This window comes from Musa acuminata, chromosome BXJ2-2 (assembly GCF_036884655.1).
Source record: "Musa acuminata AAA Group cultivar baxijiao chromosome BXJ2-2, Cavendish_Baxijiao_AAA, whole genome shotgun sequence".
Classification (NCBI taxonomy): Eukaryota; Viridiplantae; Streptophyta; class Magnoliopsida; order Zingiberales; family Musaceae; genus Musa; species Musa acuminata.
Genome location: NC_088339.1, coordinates 19,372,165 through 19,396,408, shown reverse-complemented (window position 1 = coordinate 19,396,408; position 24,244 = coordinate 19,372,165). Strand labels below are relative to the sequence as shown.

The following is a 24,244-nucleotide window of genomic DNA, read 5'->3' as shown; positions in this document are numbered from 1 at the left end:
GGAAGTGGGTACATAACGAACTCCTTTTTATGCGAAAAGCAAAAGCAATAAATGGCATAATATTTGTTAAAAAAAAAGTAACGATAATTTATTAAGAAAGAAAGGATCATCATAATTAATTTTTTATTTAGAAATTATCCTCCATTAAAAATTTATATGGACCGCTCCTCTGTCTGTCTGCTTTAGTTTTACCATCTTAACCTAAGCCAAATCTTACCGATGATTAATTTGCTCCTCCTCATCCTCTCTCTTCGTTGGATCCTTTTCCTTGAGCCAAATCTTACCGATGATTAATTTGCTCCTCCTCAGCCTCTCTCTCTCTCTCTCTCTCTCTCTCTTCGTTGGACCCTTTCCCTCGAGCCAAATCTTAACCAGGCGATGATCAATTTGCTCTTCCTCATCCTCTCTCTCTTTCTCTCTCCTGTGGTAACTTACCGAGACGATGATCAATTTGATAATTGATCAGTAGCTGGTTCGATGAGTTAATAACTTACCAAAGGGGATGATCAATTCAGTAGCTGGTTTGAGAGAATGATCAGCCACACGGGTATTGAGACGCAATCCAGGCTCATACAAGAAGTAAGAGTGAAAAAAACCTTTTTGCAATGGACGAAAGCCTGATAGAGCACTATCCATTGGCATGGCTTTTCCTGAAAGTTAATTTGTGATTGATTTAGTGGCTCTTTGGGGCTTTTCTAACACAAATACCTTCAAAACCTCCACACACACACACACACACACACAAAATATATCAGGATTAAAATATATTATATAATGATATTACTGTCCTTGACTCTGTAATTTGCTACTAAAATAGCCTTCATCATCACAGTGGAGATCCTTTGACAGCCACATTTTATCTCAAAACATTTAGAATATTTATTAGATCCGAAAGGCTTGTACACAGAACATTATAACTTCATGATACAAGTCGATCATGCTTGCCGTCTCCATCTCTATCCACAAGCGCTCCATCATGTGAGGTTATCTGTTTGCATATGAACACTCTTCTTCATATCATTTTGCTGGACTTGATGAATCCTCGGATCATGTTCTGTAGCTGCTTCACGGTTTTCTGATATCATCCACTCGATCGATCATATCCAGCGCTTTTACCCTGTCGATGTTAAAGTCAATGACGGGAAGCAACGACGGCCTTCTAGCCCCTGCAAAGAAGTCTTTCCTGGTACAGCTGGCAGGCGAGTGGCTGTTGCTCTTGCTCAGCCGGTTGTGCCTGCCCGACTTCGACTTTGTTGTGTCAAACTCCTGGCTCTTGCTAATCCCTGGGATCAGTTTCCTGAAGTTCACGTACTGCAGCATTTCTTCGTCTTCTTGAGAGAGCACGGATGATGGGGGGCTCGGTTTCGCAGACAGTGATGTTATGGTTAAACCCTCTTGTGAGGGAGAACAAACTGGGGATTTGATGGGAGATTTGATCCCTCCACCACTGGACTTCAAGCGGCTGATGAGATGGTGAAGCCATAGCAATAAGTTAAGGATGTATGCTTCAGTCTTCTCCTTGTCTGCATGGTAGAGTGTCTCTACCCGAATCAAGTCCACCGAACCACCTGGCTTTCGATTCACCTCGGACCTGAATGTAAGGTATGCAATTAGCTAGGTTACCAATTTCGACAAAGCCAGAGATCTTGTGCAAAATAAAGTACTAATCAGCTAAACAGAACCAGGCATTAAAATAATCACACTTTGGTTTCTTACCCTATGTTTGCCCACTCTCCAACCCAACCAAAACCATGGTGAGCCCTAAACAAGTTGCAACAGTTAACAGAAGTATTAACATATATCATGGGTTAAATTTACATGTTCAAAGGATGAACTGGATGTGTAGCTAAATTACTTGGTTGTGTTATTGGCTATCGGGACAAGCCACCGCAATGATTTTTCCATCTCTGCTTTGATTTGAGGAACAGTAAGCTGCAAAATTTTACACACACATTTATATTAGCATATAACCAAATCATATTTAAGACAACTTATTATCGATCTAGTGATGTATTTTTTAGCAAGGTTGAGTGACAGATTTTCGCAATTGCATACCTCTTCCTTGATCTGAAATGATTGCAACCTACAACGAAATGCATTTTTCATCGTCGGGGGCAATCCTTGGTACAACGAGTCTCTTGTATTTGAAGGTACAGAGCTTGACCGAGAGACCTGATTAAAGCTAACGGTTAGCATAAACCATAGTTTAAAGAATACATCTAAACGTTTATTACATTCATACACAATCATTTCGTCAAGGTAATTTCCCACTATGAACAGGAGCAATTGGTTATAGTTAATCATATTCTTTACTGCCCCAGCACCAGCCATGATGATTGTGATGCAGATCTCAAGTACCACATATGGTGCTTTGTCAGTCAAATCATATGTGAGCTGGTGGTGGCAGAGTATACACAAACTTAACACAGGTCAACCATCGAATTAACATATTAGGTTTTCTTTTCCCTTTTTGAATGATATCTTACAGAAATTATATCAAATATATCTAAGAGCTCAGATTGTTCCCTAAGTGAGAGTCCATGACTCAAGTTTGTTCATTGTATTTAATATGAAATTTGAAACAATTCTACCTTTATAAAAGAAATGCTGATCATGATGCATGGCAGATAGTTTGCCAAAATCCAAATTATAAGTTTAAGTGAGTACAAAATAGCATTTTATACATTGTGGAAACTTAGACAGCGAATTCTGATGAACTAAGCCACAATTCTTTTAGACCAAATCATCCAGATCAGGCCAAACTTAACTTAAAAATGGGTGTGGGTTAGATCTGATTTATAATTGGCTTTGGGAATCTGCAGCTGCTTCACTTCCTGAATTAAAGGCTGTCAGATTCCCACATCTGAATTTTGGGGGCCATGAAAAAGGAGAGGAATGCCAGAGGAGAGAGCCAAAAGACTGCTGCATCCTGACAAGTTCTTTCTTTTGCAGAAATTTTTTTTTTTGGGTGCTTCTCAGTGTGCTGGCACACCAATGCATTAATAATGTCGATATGGCACGACAAATTAAGTTCAAGATATGCTAGCCTACATGGGTTAGGTTAATTCTATACAGAACAAATAACAACGTTTTCTTCTCAGAAAAGCTCAAAGATGATAATGATTTTGATGTCTCTAAGAATGTCAAGAAGCACATGTGTAAGAGCAAATGATACCATAACTGTAAACAATTCTTTTTTTTTTTTTTGACATGGGAAGACAGAAGAAAGAAATGACTCACAAGGGTGTCTATCTGAGTAATGATATTTGCATAATGTAGCGCAAGGCCAGCAGGTCCCAATCTTCTTTGACTCTTCATAGTCAACTCTGATGGTTTATCAGTATCTACAGTTTTATAAATTCAAATTTCACTTAGCAAAAACAAATACTAGAATGAGTAAACAGCAAACAACCTCACATAAACTAAAAGATCCAGTGTAGGAATCCTTGTATATTTTTGCACCAACTACAAATGATCTCTTTATCTAGAGTACTTGTGCTAACAATGAAAAATAATTGTGCAACGGAATCAATTTCAACAAATTTGTATACTAAAATGATAGTTTACAAAAGATTTAATAAAGGGTTCTCAAATAAACATACAGATACAATTATTAAAGCCTCTATGGCGCATTATTAACAGATACCAAGTTAATTGCTAAATCAATAAAAAGTAAATTAAAGATACATTATTCCTTCATGGAAATGGGACATGAGAAACATGTGTTGGCAAACAAATAGTTGTAGATTAGAATAGCCAGGTAAAGCCACAAATATGTCAAGGTACTAGGACATGAGACACATAATGATTGGTGTATTGAAATACAAAGGTTCAATCTAGATGAGGCTTACACTAATAAATTTAAAGCTCAACCTAAATGTACATCATAATGGACATCGACAACAAAGTTCAGTTCAGCACATAAGGTCTCGGCCACTCAAACCCACAAGAAGGTTAGATATACAACCTTACCAGAGCCATACAGAGGCAGCAATTGTGATTAAGGAAAATTTAAGGTCAAATGGCAATCTGTTTTGGGAAAGCATGCTTGGAGTTCCATTTGAAGAACCTTCAGAAGGGTGCAAGCAACTTGTCAAGATTCATAAATGTTGAATCTCGGATTTTGATGATGAAATCAATTGATGAAGTTATGATCTAATCAACGTTTGAGTAACGCAGGACTATCTTCAATCATGCAAAGACAAATTGATTGAAGCAAGAAAAATCAAAAGTTGGGCCGAAGTAAAATATGTCAAAGATTGGACGTTGGGCCAGAAGGATCGGATATTGCGCTAAGAAGATCGGATATTGCAGGAGGTCAACATGCTGATTAGACAATACGTCGAAGGAGAGGACGATGCGCTGAAGGATCGGACGAAGTCCGAATGAACCAATAACATGCCGGACAAATGATTCATGCTTTGTAATCATTTGTCTAGATCAAAGTAGTTTAGGAGGCTAATTGAGTTAGTTTTTGGTGTAATCATGCTAACTCAATTAGGGGTCAATTGAGCCTAAATTGGGATTGCTTTGAGCTCATTAGGAGGCTCATTCAGTGACCCAAAAGTTGGCTCAGGCGATGGCACTGCCAAACTGGTGGTGGAACAGCCTATAAGCTAGAAAAGTCAAAAGCCCAGTTTCTGAGGTTGTCAGACGATGGTACCACCCAACGTCAATGTGTCAAGCAGTGGTATCGCCAGACTAGGTGATGAAACCACCCAATATAAGACTGGTAGGCGATGGTACTACCCAGTACTGGCGATGGTATCGCCAGTACCTTGAAAATCCAGGATAATACCATTTTGGCTCCAAATTTGAATCCATTTGGGGCCTATAAATACCTCACTCATCCTTGCTCGGTATATAGAAGAAATTTAGTAGTAAGGGGGAAAATATACTTGAGAAAAAATATGTAAACTCTCTTAAAGCATAGAGTCTTTTCCTCCTAGGTTTAGAAAGTCTTCTAAAGGGAGGAGAGAGGTCCAGTGTAAAAGAGAGATGAAAAGGTTCTCTCCTAAGCCTGATATAAGGAGAAAGAGTTGTAAGAGGATAGTTAATCTTCGCCCGTTGAAAGAAGATCGGTAGTAAAAGCCGATGGTCTCGAGTGAAGAGGAATCGGGATCGAACCACTATAAACTCGGTTTGCATTTTCTTCATGCTTTTCATTACCATTACTTATTGATTTACTTTCTTATTACTCTCACTTGCTCTCTAAGTTTAAACGTTTTTCGAAACGAGCTTTATCGAATGAAATTTTCGAATCGTCGGAAGTTTTACGAAAGCACTAATTCACCTCCCCCCCTCCCTCTTAGTGCCGAAACGATCCTAACAATTGGTATAAGAGCTAAGCTTCTCTCCGTTGGTTTAACACCCAAGAGAGACTAAATGACATTTTTTGGCAATCTAAAGGGTCACTCTTTCACTCGTCCTCTTATGTTCAATGGGATGGACTACACATATTGGAAAACACGTATGAGAGTTTTCTTACTTTCTATGGATTTCAATTTATAGAATATTGTTGAACTTGGTTTTCAAACCCCTTCTAAACCTATAAATGAATGGAATGATTTTGAGAAAAAATTATTTTCTTTAAATGCGAAAGCTATGAATGTTTTATTTTGCGCTTTAAACAAAAATGAGTTTAATCGTATTTCTTTATGCGAAACTACACATGAGATTTGACACATACTAGAAGTAACTTATGAAGATACGAATAGAGTTAAAGAATCTATAATTAATCTTTTGATGCATAGTTTTGAATTGTTTCGAATGAAGCCAAGCGAAACCATTGGAGATATATACACTCGTTTTACAAATGTCGTCAATGGTTTGAAAGCTCTTGGCAAATGTTTTTTTAATCTTGAACTTGTAAACAAGATTCTAAGATCCCTTCCAAAGAGCTGGGATCTGAAAGTGATGGCAATACAAGAAGCAAAGGATTTGAACAATTTTGCTCTTAAAGAACTTATCGGGTCTTTAATGACCTATGCAATGACTTGTATGACACATGACAAACATGAGAACAACCTTCCAAAGAACAGGAAGGATTTGACACTTAGAACCAAAGAAGACCACTTGGGAGAAAACTCAAGTGATGATGATGACTTTGAATTTCTCATAAGAAAATTTAAAAATTTTATAAAACAAGAATCTAAGAATAAAAACGAACTTAAAAAAGACAAAATAACTTGCTATGAATGCAATCGACCGGGGCACTTCAAAAGCGAATGTCCACAACCGAAGAAGAATATGCTTTCACATTAAAAGAAGAAGAAAGCACTCAAGATGACTTGGGACGAATCGAGTGTATCCGAAGACGAGGAGAAAACCAATGAAGGCAAGGAGGTGAACTACGCCTTGGTGGCTCTCGACAACGAGGTAAGTGACTCAACCGAAACCCCTTTACCTTACTATGAAATTACTTATGCATTTCATGAGTTGTTTTTAAATTAGTTAGTAAGAAATATAAAATGCAAAACAAAAAAAAGGATCATGCTTCTCTTTTTAATGATTTTGAAAAATTTTAAAAATGAGCATGACAATTGTAGTTAACTCCTTGTACTAAGTATGAAGAGTTAGATTCACTTAAGAAGAAAAATTTATTACTACAACAAATAATAACAAAATCATTGGAATTAAAATGATTATTAACAAATCAATTTTTTTATTAAAAATGTTTTAATGTGTTATACTATTGATCTTGTTGATTGTAATGAAACTTATTTTTCGTTTTCAAACAATGATGCAATGCTAGGGCATGGTTGTAAGAAATCAATCACATAAATTGAAAAAAAAAAAAAAGGAATGCATTTTTGTTGAAAATTTCTTTAAAACTTTTCGATTTTTCTTTTCAACCAGAGATCTTTAGTGAGTGATGAATCTATGTATGTTATTTTGAATCTTTTAAACTATGAAAGTGATTTTGATGATTTGATGATTTGATGATTTGAATTTGAATGAGTTTTATCCAAATCATGATTTCTCTTTTGATTTCTTGGAATTATAATTTGAGATTTATTCTATATGAATCAAGATCTTTTATCTCCTATACTTTTTCTTGCTAAAGAGATTATTTATGAATCATGATTTTTCTTTTGATTTCTCGAAATTCATGACTTAAGATTTCCTTTGAAGATTGCCTATTATTTGATCTTCTAATATTTCTTTTTGCTAGATTTTCATATGTACAATTCCTTTGTATTTATGGTTGTATACCTTATGTCATGTTTAAAAATTGATGTAAAAGGAAAATATTTATAATATTGTATTATTCCTTTCCTTTTGTCAATGACAAAGGGGGATAAAGTCTTGCTAGCTTGCACATCACAAAGAAAAAAAAAATTGCTAGATTGCACATTGCAAAAGGAAGCAAAATTATTAGCTTGCACATTGCAAAAGGAAACAAAAATTACTAGGTTGCACATTTCAAAGAAACAGAAAATTGCTATCTTGCACATCTCAAAAGATAAGCAAAAATTGCTAGCTTAAACATCTCAAGAATTGTTAGCTTATATGTTTCAAAAACTTGCTAGTTGTACTAGGTTGTACTTCTCCTTTCGTTGATGACAAAGGGGGAGAAGTTATGATGATGGTTTAAAATTTGAATCATGCATGGTATGATGTACTTTTATATTTTGAAATTATATATGATGATTTGAAATTATGCATGCAATACTTCTAACTTATGATGTAAGTAATGATTATGTTAATATGATGTATTGCATATGATTAATGATTGAAATTATGGCATATAGATAGGAGTTTAGTGAAACTCTATCATCAAAAAGGGGGAGATTGTTGAATCTCGGATTTTGATGATGAAATAAATTGATGAAGTTATGATCTAATCAGCGTTTGAGTAACGCAAGACTATCTTCGATCATGCAAAGGCAAATTGATTGTAGCAGGAAGAATCAGAAGTTAGGCCGGAGTAAAACATGTCAGAAGATTGGACGTCGGGCCGAAGGACTAGTCGACGTGCCGACAGAAGGATTTCGTGTCATGAGTTCAGGCATTGGGCCAGAAGGATCGGACATTGTGCCAAGAAGATTGGATGTTGCGAGAGGTCAATATACCGATTAAGCAATACGCCGAAGGAGAGACGATGCGCTAAAGGGTCGAACAAAGGCCGAATGAACCAATGACATACCGGACAAAGGATTCATGCTTTATAATCATTTGTCTAGATTGAAGTAGTTTAGGAGGTTAATTGAGTTAGTTTTTGGTGTAATCATGCTAACTCAATTAGGAGTCAATTGGGCCTAAATTGAAATTGATTTGGGCTCATTGGGAGGCCCATTTAGTGACCCAAAAGTTGGGTCAAGCGGTGGCACCGCCAAACTGGTGGTGGAACCGCCTATGAGCTAGAAAAGTCAAAAGCCCAGTCTCTGAGGCTATCAGGTGGTGGTAACGCCAAACTGGGCGATGGTACCGCCCAGTGTCAATGTGTTAAGCAATGGTACCGCCCAATGTCAAACTGGTAGGCGATGGTACTGCCCCGTACTAACGATGGTACCGCCAGTACCCTGAAAACCCAGGATGAGACCGTTTTGGCTCCAAATTTAAATCTATTTGGGGCTTATAAATACCCCACTCATCCCTGCTCGGTATATAGAAGAAACTCTCGGTATATAAAAGAAACTGAGTAGTAAGGGGGGAAATATACTTGAGAAAAAAGGTGTAAACTCTCTTGAAGTATAGAGTCTCTTCCTCCTAGGTTTAGAAAGTCTTCTAAAGGGAGGAGTAAGGTCTAGTGTAAAAGAGAGATGTAAAGGTTCTCTCCTGATCCTGTTAAAAGAAGAAAGAGTTGTAAGAGGATAGTTGATCGTCATCCGTTGAAAGAAGATTGATAGTGAAAGCTGATGGCCTTGAGTGAAGAAGAATCGGGAGTGGACGTAGGTCATGACGACCGAACCACTATAAACTCGATTTGCATTTCCTTCATGCTTTTCATTACTATTACTTATTTATTTACTTGCTTATTACTCTCACTTGCTCTCTTAGTTTAAACGCTTTCCGATACAAGCTTTATCGAACGAAATTTTTGAATCATCCGAAGTTTTACGAAAGCATTAATTCCCCCCACCCACCCCCCCTCTCTCTTAGTGCTGAAATGGTCCTAATAATAAAATGTCAGGACTGTAATCCGAGGACCGATTCAAACGCTAGGACTTTTACAATCATATCACAATTTGATTTGCCCTAACTATTAGTTCTAGAGCAATCAAATTCTTCCATTAAATACGGTGAATGTAATTCTGACCTAGATGAAATCTACCATAAAATTTATTGCATTGGCACAAAAAGGTAGCAGGAAATCCCTGTTGAATTCTTCATCCCTGTTCCTCTTTCCATCACTCACTGTTTTTCTTCTTTTGCAGCTCTGTGTCCTCTTCCCTTTTATTGGTAATGAGATGAAGAGAGTAGTTATTTGCCTCTCTCCTCTCTCCTTCCTTCCATCTTTCTAATTATATATCTTGAACAAGAATGGAAAGGATCACCACTATGGCTCTTGCAACTCTCTCTTGTTATAGTCCTGCTACCTCTCCATACTGTCGACAAAAGTTGTATCAATTGACAACTAGGTCCCTGACGACTAGAGATGAAAAACATTGTCATTTTACCACATGGATGATTAAATCCAATCTAGAAATACTAAACTGACTATAAATACAAGTTATATTTTCCATGAAAAAGGATTTGATTGCTACAACACTAGTGATTTGTAGCCTAGTTTGACCAACTCAACATCCAAAAGTTGAAGGAATATCCAAGCATCAAAATGCCAGCCGCTATCTATTGCACCAGCCACATGTTATCAATCGAGTCAATTTTAGTATGTGAAATGTGTACCTCCACATGTTTATCACTAAATTCTTTGTGCATTTCGCCTACACCAATATGTGAAATTACTATTGAGTGAATCTTCACACAGCAATCATATTACCATATGTTGATGGTACACCTATACCAGGTGGTAACTAGGCAAAACTCATCGATAGTCCATGTCACCTATACCTAGGGGTAACTACACAATACTAGTTGAAGCAGGACTAGTAAGCATTAATGGGCTGTTTCCGCTACATATTCGCTAAATCGCTCTCCCTTTCTAGCTTTTACACCTAATGTCTATCTTTTGTCTTCCTTTCGGACTATCTGCCAACTTGTGAACCATTGCCTCTCTTATTCCTAGTGTCTCCCTACTACTCCAATTGGCCCCCTAGAGAATCACTAGGGCTTTGAGACGCAAAGGCTAAAGAATACCTCCCTATAAAGAGTCAGTTTGTGTATGTTCGTGTCTTTCGATTTTGTTCATACTTTGCACAACGTGTAGAGGGCTTGCGGTAGGCTTGATAGCCCAATTTTAGTTGGCTTTTGTGACCGTCTTAGTTCTATAAACGTAGATTGTATGCAGTCATCACGCAAAGGCAAAATTGCTCAAAAACAAGCCATCTAGATAGTCATTTTAGGGGTTTTCTAGCTCCATAAAGTGGTGCGAAGTATCAACCAGCGCAACACTATGGAGCTACCTAGGTAGCACATGGTTGAATGGGTCTTTGGGGTAATGTCTAAAGTCTACAATAGTATCATGTGGGCACTTGTGGGGACTTTTGGCCACAACGGACCACCTTGGACCTTTTGTCACATAACCGTTCAGAGCTTACGAAGTCTATGTTTGTAATTTGCATTGTCCATCAAGTGTTTGCTGAAATGTCTGCTTGTGGAATCCCAAGTTAAACGCTTCCTCTAATCCATCATCTCTTTTGCAGGTCCTTAAGGGACCATAAGAGGTTTCAGGGAGGTTGGGCCTTTGTAGAGGGACACACAAGGGTGCCGCACGACCTAGGTAAAACCAGCTAAGTTTATGACAGATGATATCAGAGCGGGATAAGCATACTTAGGAACACTTGGCATGCAAACATGAGCGACCTAACAGGACAATGTTGAGGGTAGACAACACGCACAATAGTTTGAGAGAAACGAGTGTAGAAACATAGGGAAATGAGTCGATCAAAGGAGCGAGCATCCAAGATTAACATTTAGAGGAATGGCAACCCTTCGCGCGAGAGGCACTACGTGGACAAGAGAACCGGGAAGAATGCGTAGCGCACAAAAGTTGGGATAGCTGAGTTCAAGCTATGGCTCGACGTTGATAACCAAACTTGATAGTGCTCGAGGCAAGCAGGGGCGCTTGGCAAAAGACGAGACCGTGCAAGGAGGGATGGGTTGCTCGACGACTGAAAAAGTTGTGCAAAGCTCACAAAGGTGAGGGAAAATGCTAACTCAAAGAATTCGGTGCCCATACAAGAGCTTGTACGCGAACGATGGACTATTCATGGCCATCCTAAGATAACCAAACCTAAGCGACATAGAGCATGAAAACTTTCTTTTCGACATGGGAATGATACGTCTATAGGAGCCTGAAACATGCAATAGGTTCAGCATGTTGCTAGGCCTTAAAAGGGTGCAATGGGGGTTGTATTCGCAGAGTCACAATCTAGCAAGTGAGTTTACGGTGGCGGAATAATGCATGATTTGTTTAGTAAGGCAAAGTAGTCTAAGGGATGATGGTTTCCAAAACTTCTAAAGGGAATTATGCAAATAGAAAAGTTGTTTTAACGGGACAGATATCCAGGAAAGATAAGTCTTTGTTCTCCAGAGGGAGAATCATGTGCAATGGACTACACATGTTGAGGGGGTACCTCAAGACAATAGCTCCATAAAGCTCGATGACCGAGCGAATGACAAGGAGTCATCACATGATCTCGCTGACACGGGAGTCTCTAATTTACTACAATCTGATCATATAAACCTTGATTATGATATGGTATTTTTTTCAGCCAACAATGATGTCTCATAATCTTCAACTCAGCCCACTCAAATATGACAGCTCATCAGCATATTCCCTGTACAAAGTTAAAGTTGTTTCAATGTGCTTTTCTTCATGACCAAAGAATGCATTAAAGGAGTTTGTTAGTAGCTGTGAACATTTCTTCATGACCAAGGAATGCATTAAAAGAGTTGGTTAGTAGCTGTGAACACTTAATTTCGAAATTCCCTATGCATGAAGGGTTGTTTCATGCACTAGTACTTATGTTGGTGTTTAGGGCTTAGAAAGGATTTTAAAAACTGATGATATTTTGGCAGAAGCTCTCTTGGAGTACTCCCATAAACTCTATGTCTCTTGGATGCGTCCTTGAGTGGTGAGTTTTTTTATTTTCTAGTTATGTATCCTTGTTTAATTTCCGTTGGGTGGTGAACTTTTTGTATCCCATTGTGATTTTAAACTTGGTGGTGAGCTACTTTTCGTTTTTATCAAAGTTGCTTCGTTAGTTCGCTCCTTTCTATTCGACAAACTATACTATCGGTTTTATTTCAAATTCTATTCTACTACACCCCTCCCATTCTGCATCACATCGGTATCACTCGCACAAGGTAATGTATTGGTGGAAGCATTACGAGATCAAGTGGGAGAACGACCGTAGGCAACACTAACCAAAGGCATGCTTAGAGTCGATGTGAAGATCAAACTCCACAAAGGGCTAACCTGTGGAATGGTGAGCGCGAGGGCTACAATCAACTCAATGCAAACCAAAAAGCAAAGCAACTTGGGTGAAACTTGGTGAAGTGCTCAAGCCGCATGAAGGGAGTCAACATAGAAGATGAAACATAGAACGGAGACACGAAGCTTTCCTTGGACAAAAGGTCAAGGACATGAACTCTTGCAAAGACAAGAGCAAGATTATGTAGTTCCATGAGTCCCTCATTCTAATGGAGCGGACTCATCTTACATGGTGACGAAGTCGAAGGGAGCTTCAAGGCACATTCACCTTATCTCGATGAAACAATTGACGGAGGGACTAAGGCAACTCAATTTGCGAAGGCAAAGTAGGGGTTAGAATGCCTTGACACGGGGAAAAATGATATAAAGGTGGGTACTCTTGAAGAATATGTCACAGTACTATCATTCAAGCTGCCGTAAAGAATGTTATGTGTAGTAAAGATTATGCTAGGGATAAGGGTCCATGATCCAAACAATAGCAAACTAATTTCAGCAAAGTCAGTGAACTTCGAGAGCGGCTGAGCGACAGACTGTCATAGAGCTGCACTTCGTCTGTGTGTGACACGAGAGCGGGTGGACAAAGGTCGATTACCAAAGGAGCGAACACAATTGAAGGAAGCGACAATAAGTCCAGACGGACTTAGCTACCCAAAACCATGCGTTGATTAGGATGGAGGTGAACTCGGAAGAGTGTCATAGTGCCGTTGAGGTGGATCCACTGATTGCGAAGAAAGGGATGTATACGTGAGACAACAGATAGTAGGGTCATGGGCATGGCAATGCCATGGTACCACAGAGGCAAGACTCATTGATTCCTTCCTCTCTTTGAGGGAGGAATGCAAATACAAACGCAAACTCCAAGGGGGCCGAGGAGGTAGAGAATGCAAATGCAAACTCCAAGTACCGGTGTCGATGGGCTTCTCAACAAGATAGCTGAAAGTGAGGGACTTCGAGCTGATGCAGGAGTGCTCGACCAAGGAACAAAGTAGACAATACAAGGTGTTGTACCTTTTCTACTCAGAGGAGTAGGCAGTAGAAATGATAGAGAAGAAGGTACAACCCTAGAGGCAACCAAAACTATCGAAGACTTGCTTCAACTCGGGGAGAAGTTTTTCTTTTTTTGGGCAAAACTTCTTACATTCTAAAAGTTCAATGGTAATGAAGCGAATTACAATAGCTAACTAACTCAACGCAAAGAGTACAAACACTTCGGGTGCTTCAAAAGTGTCAACAGAGCAAGCGAAAGCTAGTAACTAGCTTGATGCATGAAGTACAACCCTCGACGAGACGGGCAAAGCTAAGTAGTCATTGTCTTCTCAACTCTTAAGAGAATGAGCGAAACTGAGTACCTTCTCTTATTTACCCAGTAGAGGAGCCTTGCACATGTTCAAAGACCCTTTAAAGAGACTTAGTGGTAGACAACAGTTGTCAAATCCTCACCAATAGTAATTGGCTCTACCGAAAGTAGATTATTTACTTCATTTCATAATTAAATATCAATCAAAAGCGGAAGTAATGCGAACCTATTTGGAAGCAACAACTAAGTAGAAGAAAAATTGATAGACAAATTTTGCGAAGGAAAGACCTCAAAAACTTTAGTCTACGAGACGATGCTTGTTAAAGCTCTAACAGGCATCCAACCAGTTCAAGAGACACGAGACATTTGAGAGATTGGCGCATAACAAGAAATGTCTTCTCCTTCATCTAAAGGATCCGTAGGAACTAGAAAAAATCAGCACAACTCGACCGACCCCACACCAGAGTCAGAGTCATTGGCAAGTTAAAGCAACGTTGGCGAATCAAAGTTTGACTACTCAATAACAGCGATGAAGAGCAACTAAGAGCCAAGAGGCACGTTGCAACTGGAGAAGAAGATTGAAGATTCAACAAAGGCGAGGAGATATAGCGTCTGCAAAGGCTTCGACAAGGACATCGAAGGAATAAGTATGGGAGAATATCACAAACAAATCTGTACAAAGGGTGTTCGATGTAATGTTTGTGTGTTTCAGTTTTGTTCATGCTTTGCACAACATGTAAAGAGCTTGCAATAGGCTTGGCAACCCTATTTGAGTTGGCTTTTGTGACTGTCTTAGTCCTGTAAATGTAGGTTGTGTACAGTCATCGTATAGAGGCAAAACTACCCAAAAACAGAACATCTAGAAAGGCATTTTGGAGGCTTTCTAGCTCCATAGAGTGGTGCTAAGTATCAACCAACACAGCACCTTAGAGCTACCCATGTGACAAATGTCTAAATGAGCTTTTTGGGGTAGTGTTTAGGGCTAGTTCGCTGCCTTGTTCCACAATAGTGCCTTGTGAGCACTTGTGGGGACTTTTGGTTGCAGTAGACCACCTTGGATCCTTTGTCGCGCGGCCGTTCAGAGCTTGTGAAATCTATGTTTGTAATTTGCATTGTCTATCAAGTGTTTGCTGAAATGCCTGCTCGTGAGATCCCGAGTTAAACGCTTCCTCTAACCTGTCTTCTCTTTTGCAGGGCCTTAAAAGGACCATAAGAGGTGTTGGGGAAGTTGACCATTTGTAGACGGACACATAGGGGTGCTCCACGACTTACGTAAAACCAACTAAGTTCGTGATAGAACAACCCTCTTTTGTTGCTTTTTGTCGATTATGATATGTTTTACCTTTTTGTTCTCAATGTACTTTCTATAGAATGTGTTGACAGGGTATCCTGGTACACATACCTTGGGTTTTTAATATCGTTCCGTACCACTCGGTACGAGTGGTACGTACTGGTCAGCCAGCTGACCGACACGCGGATCGCCCGCTACCGAGTGGTATTAACCTAGCTAAGGTGAGGCGAGGCGAGGAAGAAGAGAAAGAAGAATTGAGAAAGAGGGAGAAGCGTTGAGAAAGAGTACCGCAGAGTCACTGATGCACCGTCATCGGCGTCTCGATAAACCCGAGCTCGTCGAACCTCGGCGCAAACTTATTTTCCACGCCCTTTCTCGATCTCAGTCCGACATCGGGGAAGCAGGAGAGCTTGGACGACAAGGCCGATGCCCCTGAACAAGTCTCTAATCTGCTGCTCAGGTGCTGAGTAGGGCATCCCGCTCACCACCACCTTGTTGGGATCATATGACTTGCCGCCACCCAACGCCGCCTCCTCCTCCTCCACCTGTTCCTCGGCATCTCGCTGCGACGAGTTTTCTTCTCGTCCTTGTTCAGCGTCCTCCACAAGTGCGACCATTGGTTGCCCCCACTTATCCTTCGTCTTCTTCTTCTTGTTTCTTTGCTCCTTCGTTGTGGTGCCCGTTGCCATCATTCCCTCGACGCCACAGCTCTTCGCTCCCTCTTCTGCAAATAGGGTTCGGCCCAATATATAAAGGCCGACGAGAAGCACACAAATGTGCCCTTAATGGTCATTTTATATTGCTGCGATTTTTATATATTTTTATATATTTAATACCGCTTGGTAGTAAAATTAATTTTTATATTTTTTTTAGTGTACTGCTCGGTACACCCTGGCATACCGCAAAGCTTGGTACACTAGTACAGTACGAAATTTCAATCCTTGCACATACCAATATTTGCACTAAATCTTAGTAAGCCTATTATGACAAAATAGACATAACAAACTGTAACTGAACTAAATATAATAAACCTAACAGACCTGTAGATAACAGATGTAAGATATCGAGTACCAAAGAGAGTGATTAATTCCCAAAAGAAGTTATATACCAACAAATCACATGTTTATTGATATCAAAGCCAATGAAGAAGCAAAAGTAAACTGAGACAAGTTTAGGTTCAAGTACCAGCAGTTCCAAAGGCATCCTGAATCTGCAAGTGTAAGAAGTGGACAATATCTACAAGCTTTTCCAACACCTACAATAGAGAGATAAAAGGCATGCTATAGAAGTGCCATTATGGTCAAACAACATGGTATACCAATATGCAGTTACAATATCTGCTGACCATTATATAAGACAATCTTGAAGCAACAATGTGGACCTACCTCTTCCAAATTCTTGGACCAGAGTGATCTTTTCTTCAAGGACTTTACATGCTTTCTTTGGCTCTTCAAATCTTGCCTTGGGTTTTGGAGATTATCACCTAAAAATCAATAAAATACTTAATTGAAGATGGTATTTATCAAATAAATAATAAATAACCACACCTATGAGAGAAACCATCTTTCAATTCACATAGGTGTATTTCCGGTAAAGATCAGCACAAATACAAGCCAGTGTATATAATAATACTAAAATGAGAAATTCTTATAGAAAACAATGCCACTCACCTACTTCAATTTCACATCAAGTAGATTTTGCAGTCTTAATGCGGGCATAAGGGTGTGATCAAATTAATAGTTGTTACTCCTCATATCATTGTTGTATCAATCCCCAAATGGTTGGGACTTCAAAAATTTCTCGTTGTTGTCTTGCATGAAGTATGATCATAAAAGAATTTTATAATACATAATATTTTTATTTTTTAAAAAATTTAATATTTTATTATTTGAATGTGTTAGTTATTGCAAAATTTATTGCTTTATTATTTGGCTGGTAAAGACTTTAATATTCTATTATTTGGCTGGTAAAGACTTTGAAAATTTATTGCAAAATCTTAGGCTTGAATCCTGCCTTCATTACTTATCCTTTGAAAAAAAATATTTTGTTATTTTGTACTTTAGTTTTTTATTTTTAAATATTTTCTTGTCCAATTCCAATCTCACTGATCCGACCTAGCCAATCATGCTGACATCAATCACATAGTCCTTGCTCCTTAGTCTATCACGATACTAATATCAATGCCAATCATGCAAATTGTTGATAGACCTTTCACTGGTCAGTAGAAAGTATATTAGGGAAACAAGTGGTTTCGAAGCAAAGGTAGAAAATTTTGATGGCAAGTAAATAGTAGAACAAAGTATCAATAAGAATTGAGGACAGACCAGTTAAGGTAGCAGTCACTAAAGTGATGCACAATTTCTAAAGAGGGGATCTAGTGTAGTTAATTTGTAAAGGAAAGTTTCACTTAATGTGTTATTATTTATTACCCATTCAAGGGCATTTGTACTGGACGAACAAGCTTTCAGACTGAGCAATCAATTCAACACAATTAATGAGTTACAATACATATTCATTGCACATATAAAATTATATAGCTAATTTGAGCTGACAAAACAGGTAGATTGACAATTACAGATCCTGCTTTAAAAAAAAATCATTACATTCATTATTATGAAAGAAACCAAGCATGAAGGAGATCATTCAGTTGGAAAGAGTGTCAAGTAATAAGATTGATTGCGAACTTAGCTCTATTCTACACAAAGAATTCAGATGTATCATTAGACTATGAACTTAGATTGATGAATCTAGATAAGGGCTTACACAATATCTAAACTAATTTGATAAACAAATAACTCTCGAGTAATATAGCATTTAATAACTCTTTTCAATCACATTCAGGAATTCGAACAAAAGGTATCCAGTAAAGATAGCTAATGTAAATCAGAAGCAATAAAGACAGGTTTTGTTTTTCCATTTTCAAGGAATAGTCCAACACTCTCGAAATGGTTAATGCTTGTTCAAAACATTAGAAGAACAGGATAGGGACAGTTATCGGAACAACTTCCGGTTCCTCCAAGCAAAATATCATTCTGATAACAAAAAGATAAATGGGAATATGATAACCTATATTGTAAATCACAGCCACATACAAATAATCTAGAAGAGCAGCTAACCTCTTTGTACTCCATTTGCACTATTATCTTCTTGATGTTTTCTCTTATAATCTTGCTCAAATTTATCCAAGGCATGCAACTCATGGTATAGTTCCTATAGAAACATAAAACAGAAATACAAATTATATTACCAAGAAATTTTTCAAGAATCAAGCACAAACCCCATATGGGCAATAACCAAATTCACCAGAAAATGAAGCTGCTGAACAAGTTAAGAAACACTTTTTTTTCTTTTTTTTCTGCACCTTAAGATTTAATTTATGGGTATTTTAAAGTTTAATTATGAATCATTTTTCTATTTTTTAAATAATTTTGGAGTTATTTTTAGTAAGATATGCAGAAATTAATGTTGATTATGAGCTGTTAGGTTATTCTGAATATGAGTCCAGTTAAAGTTTATTTGATTCAGACTTGAGTCTAACTTAAATCAAAACCTTTTAGTATTTACTTAAAAATGTTGAGTAAGACCTAGTTGAATTTTAGTTCAATATTAAGTGCCAAAGAGTCCAAGTTTGGAAGGTAAGCATTAATCAGTTGTTCCCTTACTTTCATTTCGTTGGTCTGAAATAAAGATTGAGCATATCTTTTCAAATGGATTCCTCGACTAGGAAGTAATCCATGGTCAAGTACTTCCTATGAGTGAATAACAGGGAACTACCATACACTTCAAGAGTCTTGATCTGGGAAACGGTAGAACAAAATAACCTCCATCCTGTAGCAGAATTGGTTTCTACTGGAGGGTTGTGACATATTTTAAGCTGTATATATATGGACTCAACTGTTGCTGGCCATATGCAGGGCTAAAGGCAAGCTTCTGACTTGCAGAACAAGTCATTCCACAGCCCATGTTTGATAAGATTCCAATTAGTTATGTGCTTCACAGAAAAGATGCAGATTTCATACCAGCCATGATATAAGGTGATTTTGATGTGACCTACTGAATGCAGAAAATTCAGATACATAAATTTTAATTGTAATATCCTGTTTCTCTCTCTATGATCTTTTTGTTAGGAAAAGAGCAGTGATGAAAAACAAGATATTTCAATGAAACCTTCAAGTTTCTACTTAGGCCAGTGACTTTAATTACTATCTTCTTCCTTAATGTTGAGTGGTTCTGTCCCATTCCCAGTCTCTCTCTTCCCTACCACAACTGGTTCTTCACCATAATTCACTCCATTTATTCTATTATTTAAACCTCTCATTGAAAGGGCATCATGAATTGTATTGTTTTGATATAAGATAGCTCACCTATTAAGCAACTCTCGCAAATATTTCAGTAATCAAAATGTTAACATATCAATATTGATTGTCAAAAGGAACTCGAACATCTAAAATGCATTATTCAATCAGACGACAAGTAAACATAAGTAAAATTAAACAGATTATGTGTGAATCCCATACAATACTAATTCCTCTAAGGCCAGAATAGCACTGCTGTTATGGCGATAAAATGACAATTTCTCTATGTTTGTATTTCCTTTTGAGTGTAAACCATTGAGTTCAATGACTAAGCAAAAATGATTAAAAAATTTGATAATAACAAAGATCATTTTGTTGGAAGATCAAAAAGTGTCATATTTCAGTACTATATCAATCTTTGCATGGAATGGTGCATAAGTCAACCGCCGCTATACCGCCATTCACATTGCCAAGAGTGTGTAGCCATGCCTCAGCACCACAAGAGACTCCAAACCAATGACTGAACAAAGACGGTATGCTCCGAAACCCTCTGCATGACAATCTTTATCGAATACAATTGAAATTTACTGAGAAGCACAGAACCATCGTTTCAGGTTGCATCTATGGTCTTAGAAATTTGGTGGCAGAAAATCAACTCCAAGAGAAATATCTCTTTAAGAGAACAACACGACTGATGCCTTCATTTTATAAACAAGGAAAATGTAAAAGCAAATCTGCTCATGATGTTGGCAATCATGTTTCAGTAATTCACTACAGTTCTCATCAAATACTTCCAGTAAATATGCAAGTCCCCCACAAATAAAATTCATCTCAAGCATGTCCACAGAGATCAAAAGCAACCATAAGCATGTACCATCCGCCAAACATATGCATGGTATTTGACAAAGCTAATTTTCATATCTGAGAACCATAGGCAACTAGCAGATTATGCTAATGGAAAAGAAGTAAGACCATTTTGACAACAATCAACCATTAAAGGTAAGGTAGAGATACTCACAGCTGTATAATGAGCCAATGTCATGAGCTGCTCCATTGCAGTTTCAGCTATTTTTTTCAACTGTTTTTGATGGGTAAGTTCTGATGCTAGTCTAGTGTAAATAAACATAAGATCTATGAATTCTGTCAGAAGCAAAATACATTCGGGTAATCCAATAGAACAAAGGTTGGAATTTTACTTGTCAAAATAGCGTTCCAAGTTGTGCCATTGAGGATCTTTACAACGATTTCCAAAGCGAACAACCTCTTTGGAAAATACTTTCAGCTCTTCCCTGTTGAATTGACATCAAAAGCTGACACACCTTTATTGATAAAAGCAATCTTTTAATTGACCAAGGCTATCATATTTTCTGATAGTTTACTTGTTGAACAGACTAAAACATCATAAATATAAAAATTGTACAATTTTTTTAGCATTTGACTGAATCAATTGAATGAGAAAGTTTGAGATTATGGACCTTTTGTCAGCAGCAGCAACCCTCAGCAACTCATCCATGTCTTTGGATATTAAATATTGTACACCTTCTGATCGAAGTACCACTTGCTTCAAATACTTTATGTTCTCCTTTGAAAGCGATTGCATTAGATTAAAACCTTTAACAACGGTATTGGCAACTTCAAAAGATAATATAGATATTTTGTTTCCCTTTGTTGAAACTCCTGATACAAAACTACTATTCAGGTGCAAATTCGTCATGGTACTACCGAGTGTATCCAATACCTCCACAGCTTTGCCAAACCCAACACTACCTGCCTTGCCCAAAACTGAGCTCACTTCTGAAACCTGCTATACAACAAATTATAATTAATTTGCCTAGTTCACATCTAATAAGTCAACGTTCAATGAATCAGAATATGCAACAATAGGCGACAGAAAGCAAGTCTTCTTATGCATATAACTAGAACAAGCAAGAATCTATATCACATTTTGTTCTGTTGTTTCTAGATGAATCTGGAAGACATTAGAAAGGAACGTGTGTTCCATAACAACAATTTAACTTGATCAAACTCAGCAAAATGTGTATTGCTTAAATGAAGGAAAAAATTTAGCCGTGCCAGCTGAGATGACATGTTTATGGCAACATTATTTCTTACAGAATACACAATGATTTTACCTCCATTAAAAAAATTTGACCAAAGCCAGCACAAATTACGAAACTTGTTTAAAAAGAACAGTTAAATTTATAAATTAAAAACTAAAGGTGAAGTAGCAAATATGAAGCACAACTCAGCAATATGAACAGGAAATTATGATGGTCAAATGTATAGATGAGAAAAAAAAAAGAAAAAAGCATAAGCTGAGTCCAAACAAGAGATCCCCAATCAGAATTCAGAAAGCAAATTAGTTATGCCACTTCTTTGTTATGATTGATCAAGTTTTCTTCCATTTGAGAGCCTATATAATTTTGTACGATTTTATTCTATAATTGAAAAAAAAAAACACTTGCATCACAAGTTTGTGTTCTTTGCAACGTTTGTTGTATAGCCCGAGTCGGTATGGTACGGGTGATATGGACCGGTACAACTAGCGACCAAGATGTCAATCACCCGAATCTCCATCGGCACACCCCAACGTACCGTGCGTCAATACATCAATACAAACTGGTATGTACCGACCCGACAAATCTCCAAGACAAATCTGGTACCCGAAATGACAAACCCTGGTTCTAAGAATGGCCCTTTACCAGCAATGGATGAGGCAAGAGCAAATTTCATATTGACTATCAGGCCTCCGTGACTCATTTTGGTTGGTAGCAATATGTTACACTATCATTGTAACGATTCTGCAATTACCGGAACATCTAAAGCATCAAATTCAACAATATATTCATTACATAGAATGTTAGAAAACATTGTCTCAGCAGAAATACGATGGATGAAGAACTCAACAACATTCATAACTTGCTTCCACTGATTCATTTCAACTGTGCACCACCACCCACTTACTCAGTTTTATATATAGTCTATTAAATTCAAATAATTCAAAGGAGACATGCCATAGAAAGCCATTTCATCTTCCCAGTGACCATGATCTTCTACACTACTAGTGGTGGCAACCAAACAAATATAACTTGTTCTACTGCCACTCCTTACCATCCAATTGTACAAAAGGAAACTATCACTAGATACACTTGCCTTAGTAGTCCCAGACTGCCCAGGGTCGGAGGGCTTTGACATGGTTGACCTGGACTTTTGTGAGAAAGCCCTCGATAACTGTGGCTCCGTGGCCTCTGCAGAAGCGGCATGTAAGTCTTCAGCGGGCACACTCATCCCCTCCGTAACGGAAACGGTCTGTTCTTGCAGCCGCTTCTCCATAGTTTCTCCTGCTATCGAATAAGCCAAAGCCCCTTTCATCTTACTACGGGATTGATTCGGCATCGGTTGATCCCTGAGCCCATTGGAATCGAGGGTACTCTCGCTGGGCGATTTATCTACAGCAGATCGTTTCGAGCAAAGCCCGCCCATTGTGCTGAGCGTCTAACCAATCTCAATCCTTCTTCTCCTTTCGCATGCACAAATTCTTCGCGGACAATCTTTCAAAGAAACGACGCCAGGAGCAAATTCCACAGGGATCGCCACCGCAGCTCCGAGTCGATCTAGCAGCGTAACACCTAAACAAAAGGGGGAAAACATCTGGATTTAAAATCTAAAGCCAAGTCCGACGCCATAACGAGTAGAACTCCGAATCCAAAACCCAAAACCGGCAGAAAACGAAAACAAGATTGAGATTCTTCGAGAAACCTACAGTAGCCAAACACGAGAAAACTAGCAAGGGAAAGAAAAAGGCCGGACCTTTGGGGCAGAATAAAATGGCTAAGCGATTGATCGATCGATTGATTGATGGTGCGGTCGATCAAGATCCAGCTTTATGCTTCCCACGGCAGCACGAGGTAGCAAGAAGACTAGAGAGAGGAGACCACACAGTCTACCGCAGCACTGAGAGAGAGAGAGAAATGGTCAAATCCAAACTGGGCCGTCCAAGTCTCCACTCAGCTCCTCTCAAGTCTTCTCCACAGACCCACACAAACTTCTCCTTCTTCTATTTTACAAGTGGGTCGTTGTCTATTGCGTCTTAGTCTTTAAGATTCGCATTTGAGATCACCGTGGAAAGAAGGTACAAAGTTATGACGTGATTATGTTCTATTAATTACATCTCGTTACTTAACCCTGACAACGTATTAATTACATCTCGTTACTTAATTCAGTCCTTTAACAACAACAAAGCTCATAAATGTAATTATTTAGGATATATCATATAATTTTTTTGCTGATAAATAAAAATTCATATGTTTAGTAAACTTAATGATATTTATTTTTTTTATTTTATATTTCTATTAAATTTTTTTCTCTTTTTTACTCTTTATATATTATTAATAATAATCATTTCATCGCTTTTGACTAATAATGTAATCGGTAAATATTTCAATAAATTATTTATCACTTAATTATTATAAAAAGAAGTTAAAAATATTATAGTATAGAATCTAAAGAGAATCAATATACATCTATTTAACAAGAATAAACTTTATCCTTGCATAATTTAAATTCAATGTCACGTGGGTTGTTTATTTTGAATTAGAAATATTTAGTCTCAAAATATAGAATCGGTCAATATATATGCTATTAAATTATGCTATTTTAGTAGGCTTATCATATTGGAATCTTGATAATTTAGTAGGCTTGTCATGAAATAAAGACTCATTCTCTTAATTCTTTTGATAGTATATGTAAAATTTATTGAAATTCTAAGGAGTAGTGATGGTTTTTATTAATTTAGCATA

The 24,244-nt window shown here is 37.8% G+C and overlaps 1 protein-coding gene across 1 annotated transcript; it reads right to left on the bottom strand.

Annotated features, from left to right (window-relative positions):
• Positions 1-749: 749 nt before the first annotated feature.
• On the bottom strand, positions 750-23,471 carry LOC104000229 (protein PSK SIMULATOR 1). The gene is made up of 13 exons (XM_009422222.3): positions 23,256-23,471; positions 22,599-23,074; positions 20,921-21,246; positions 20,642-20,734; positions 20,464-20,554; positions 18,267-18,360; positions 16,536-16,633; positions 16,336-16,405; positions 3,241-3,344; positions 2,056-2,172; positions 1,856-1,932; positions 1,717-1,761; positions 750-1,591 (listed from the first exon to the last, which is right to left on the bottom strand). The coding sequence occupies exons 2-13, from the start codon at positions 22,926-22,928 to the stop codon at positions 1,066-1,068; spliced, it is 1,971 nt and encodes a 656-aa protein (XP_009420497.2). The 5' UTR covers positions 22,929-23,074; positions 23,256-23,471; the 3' UTR covers positions 750-1,065.
• Between the last annotated feature and the right edge of the window lie 773 nt (positions 23,472-24,244).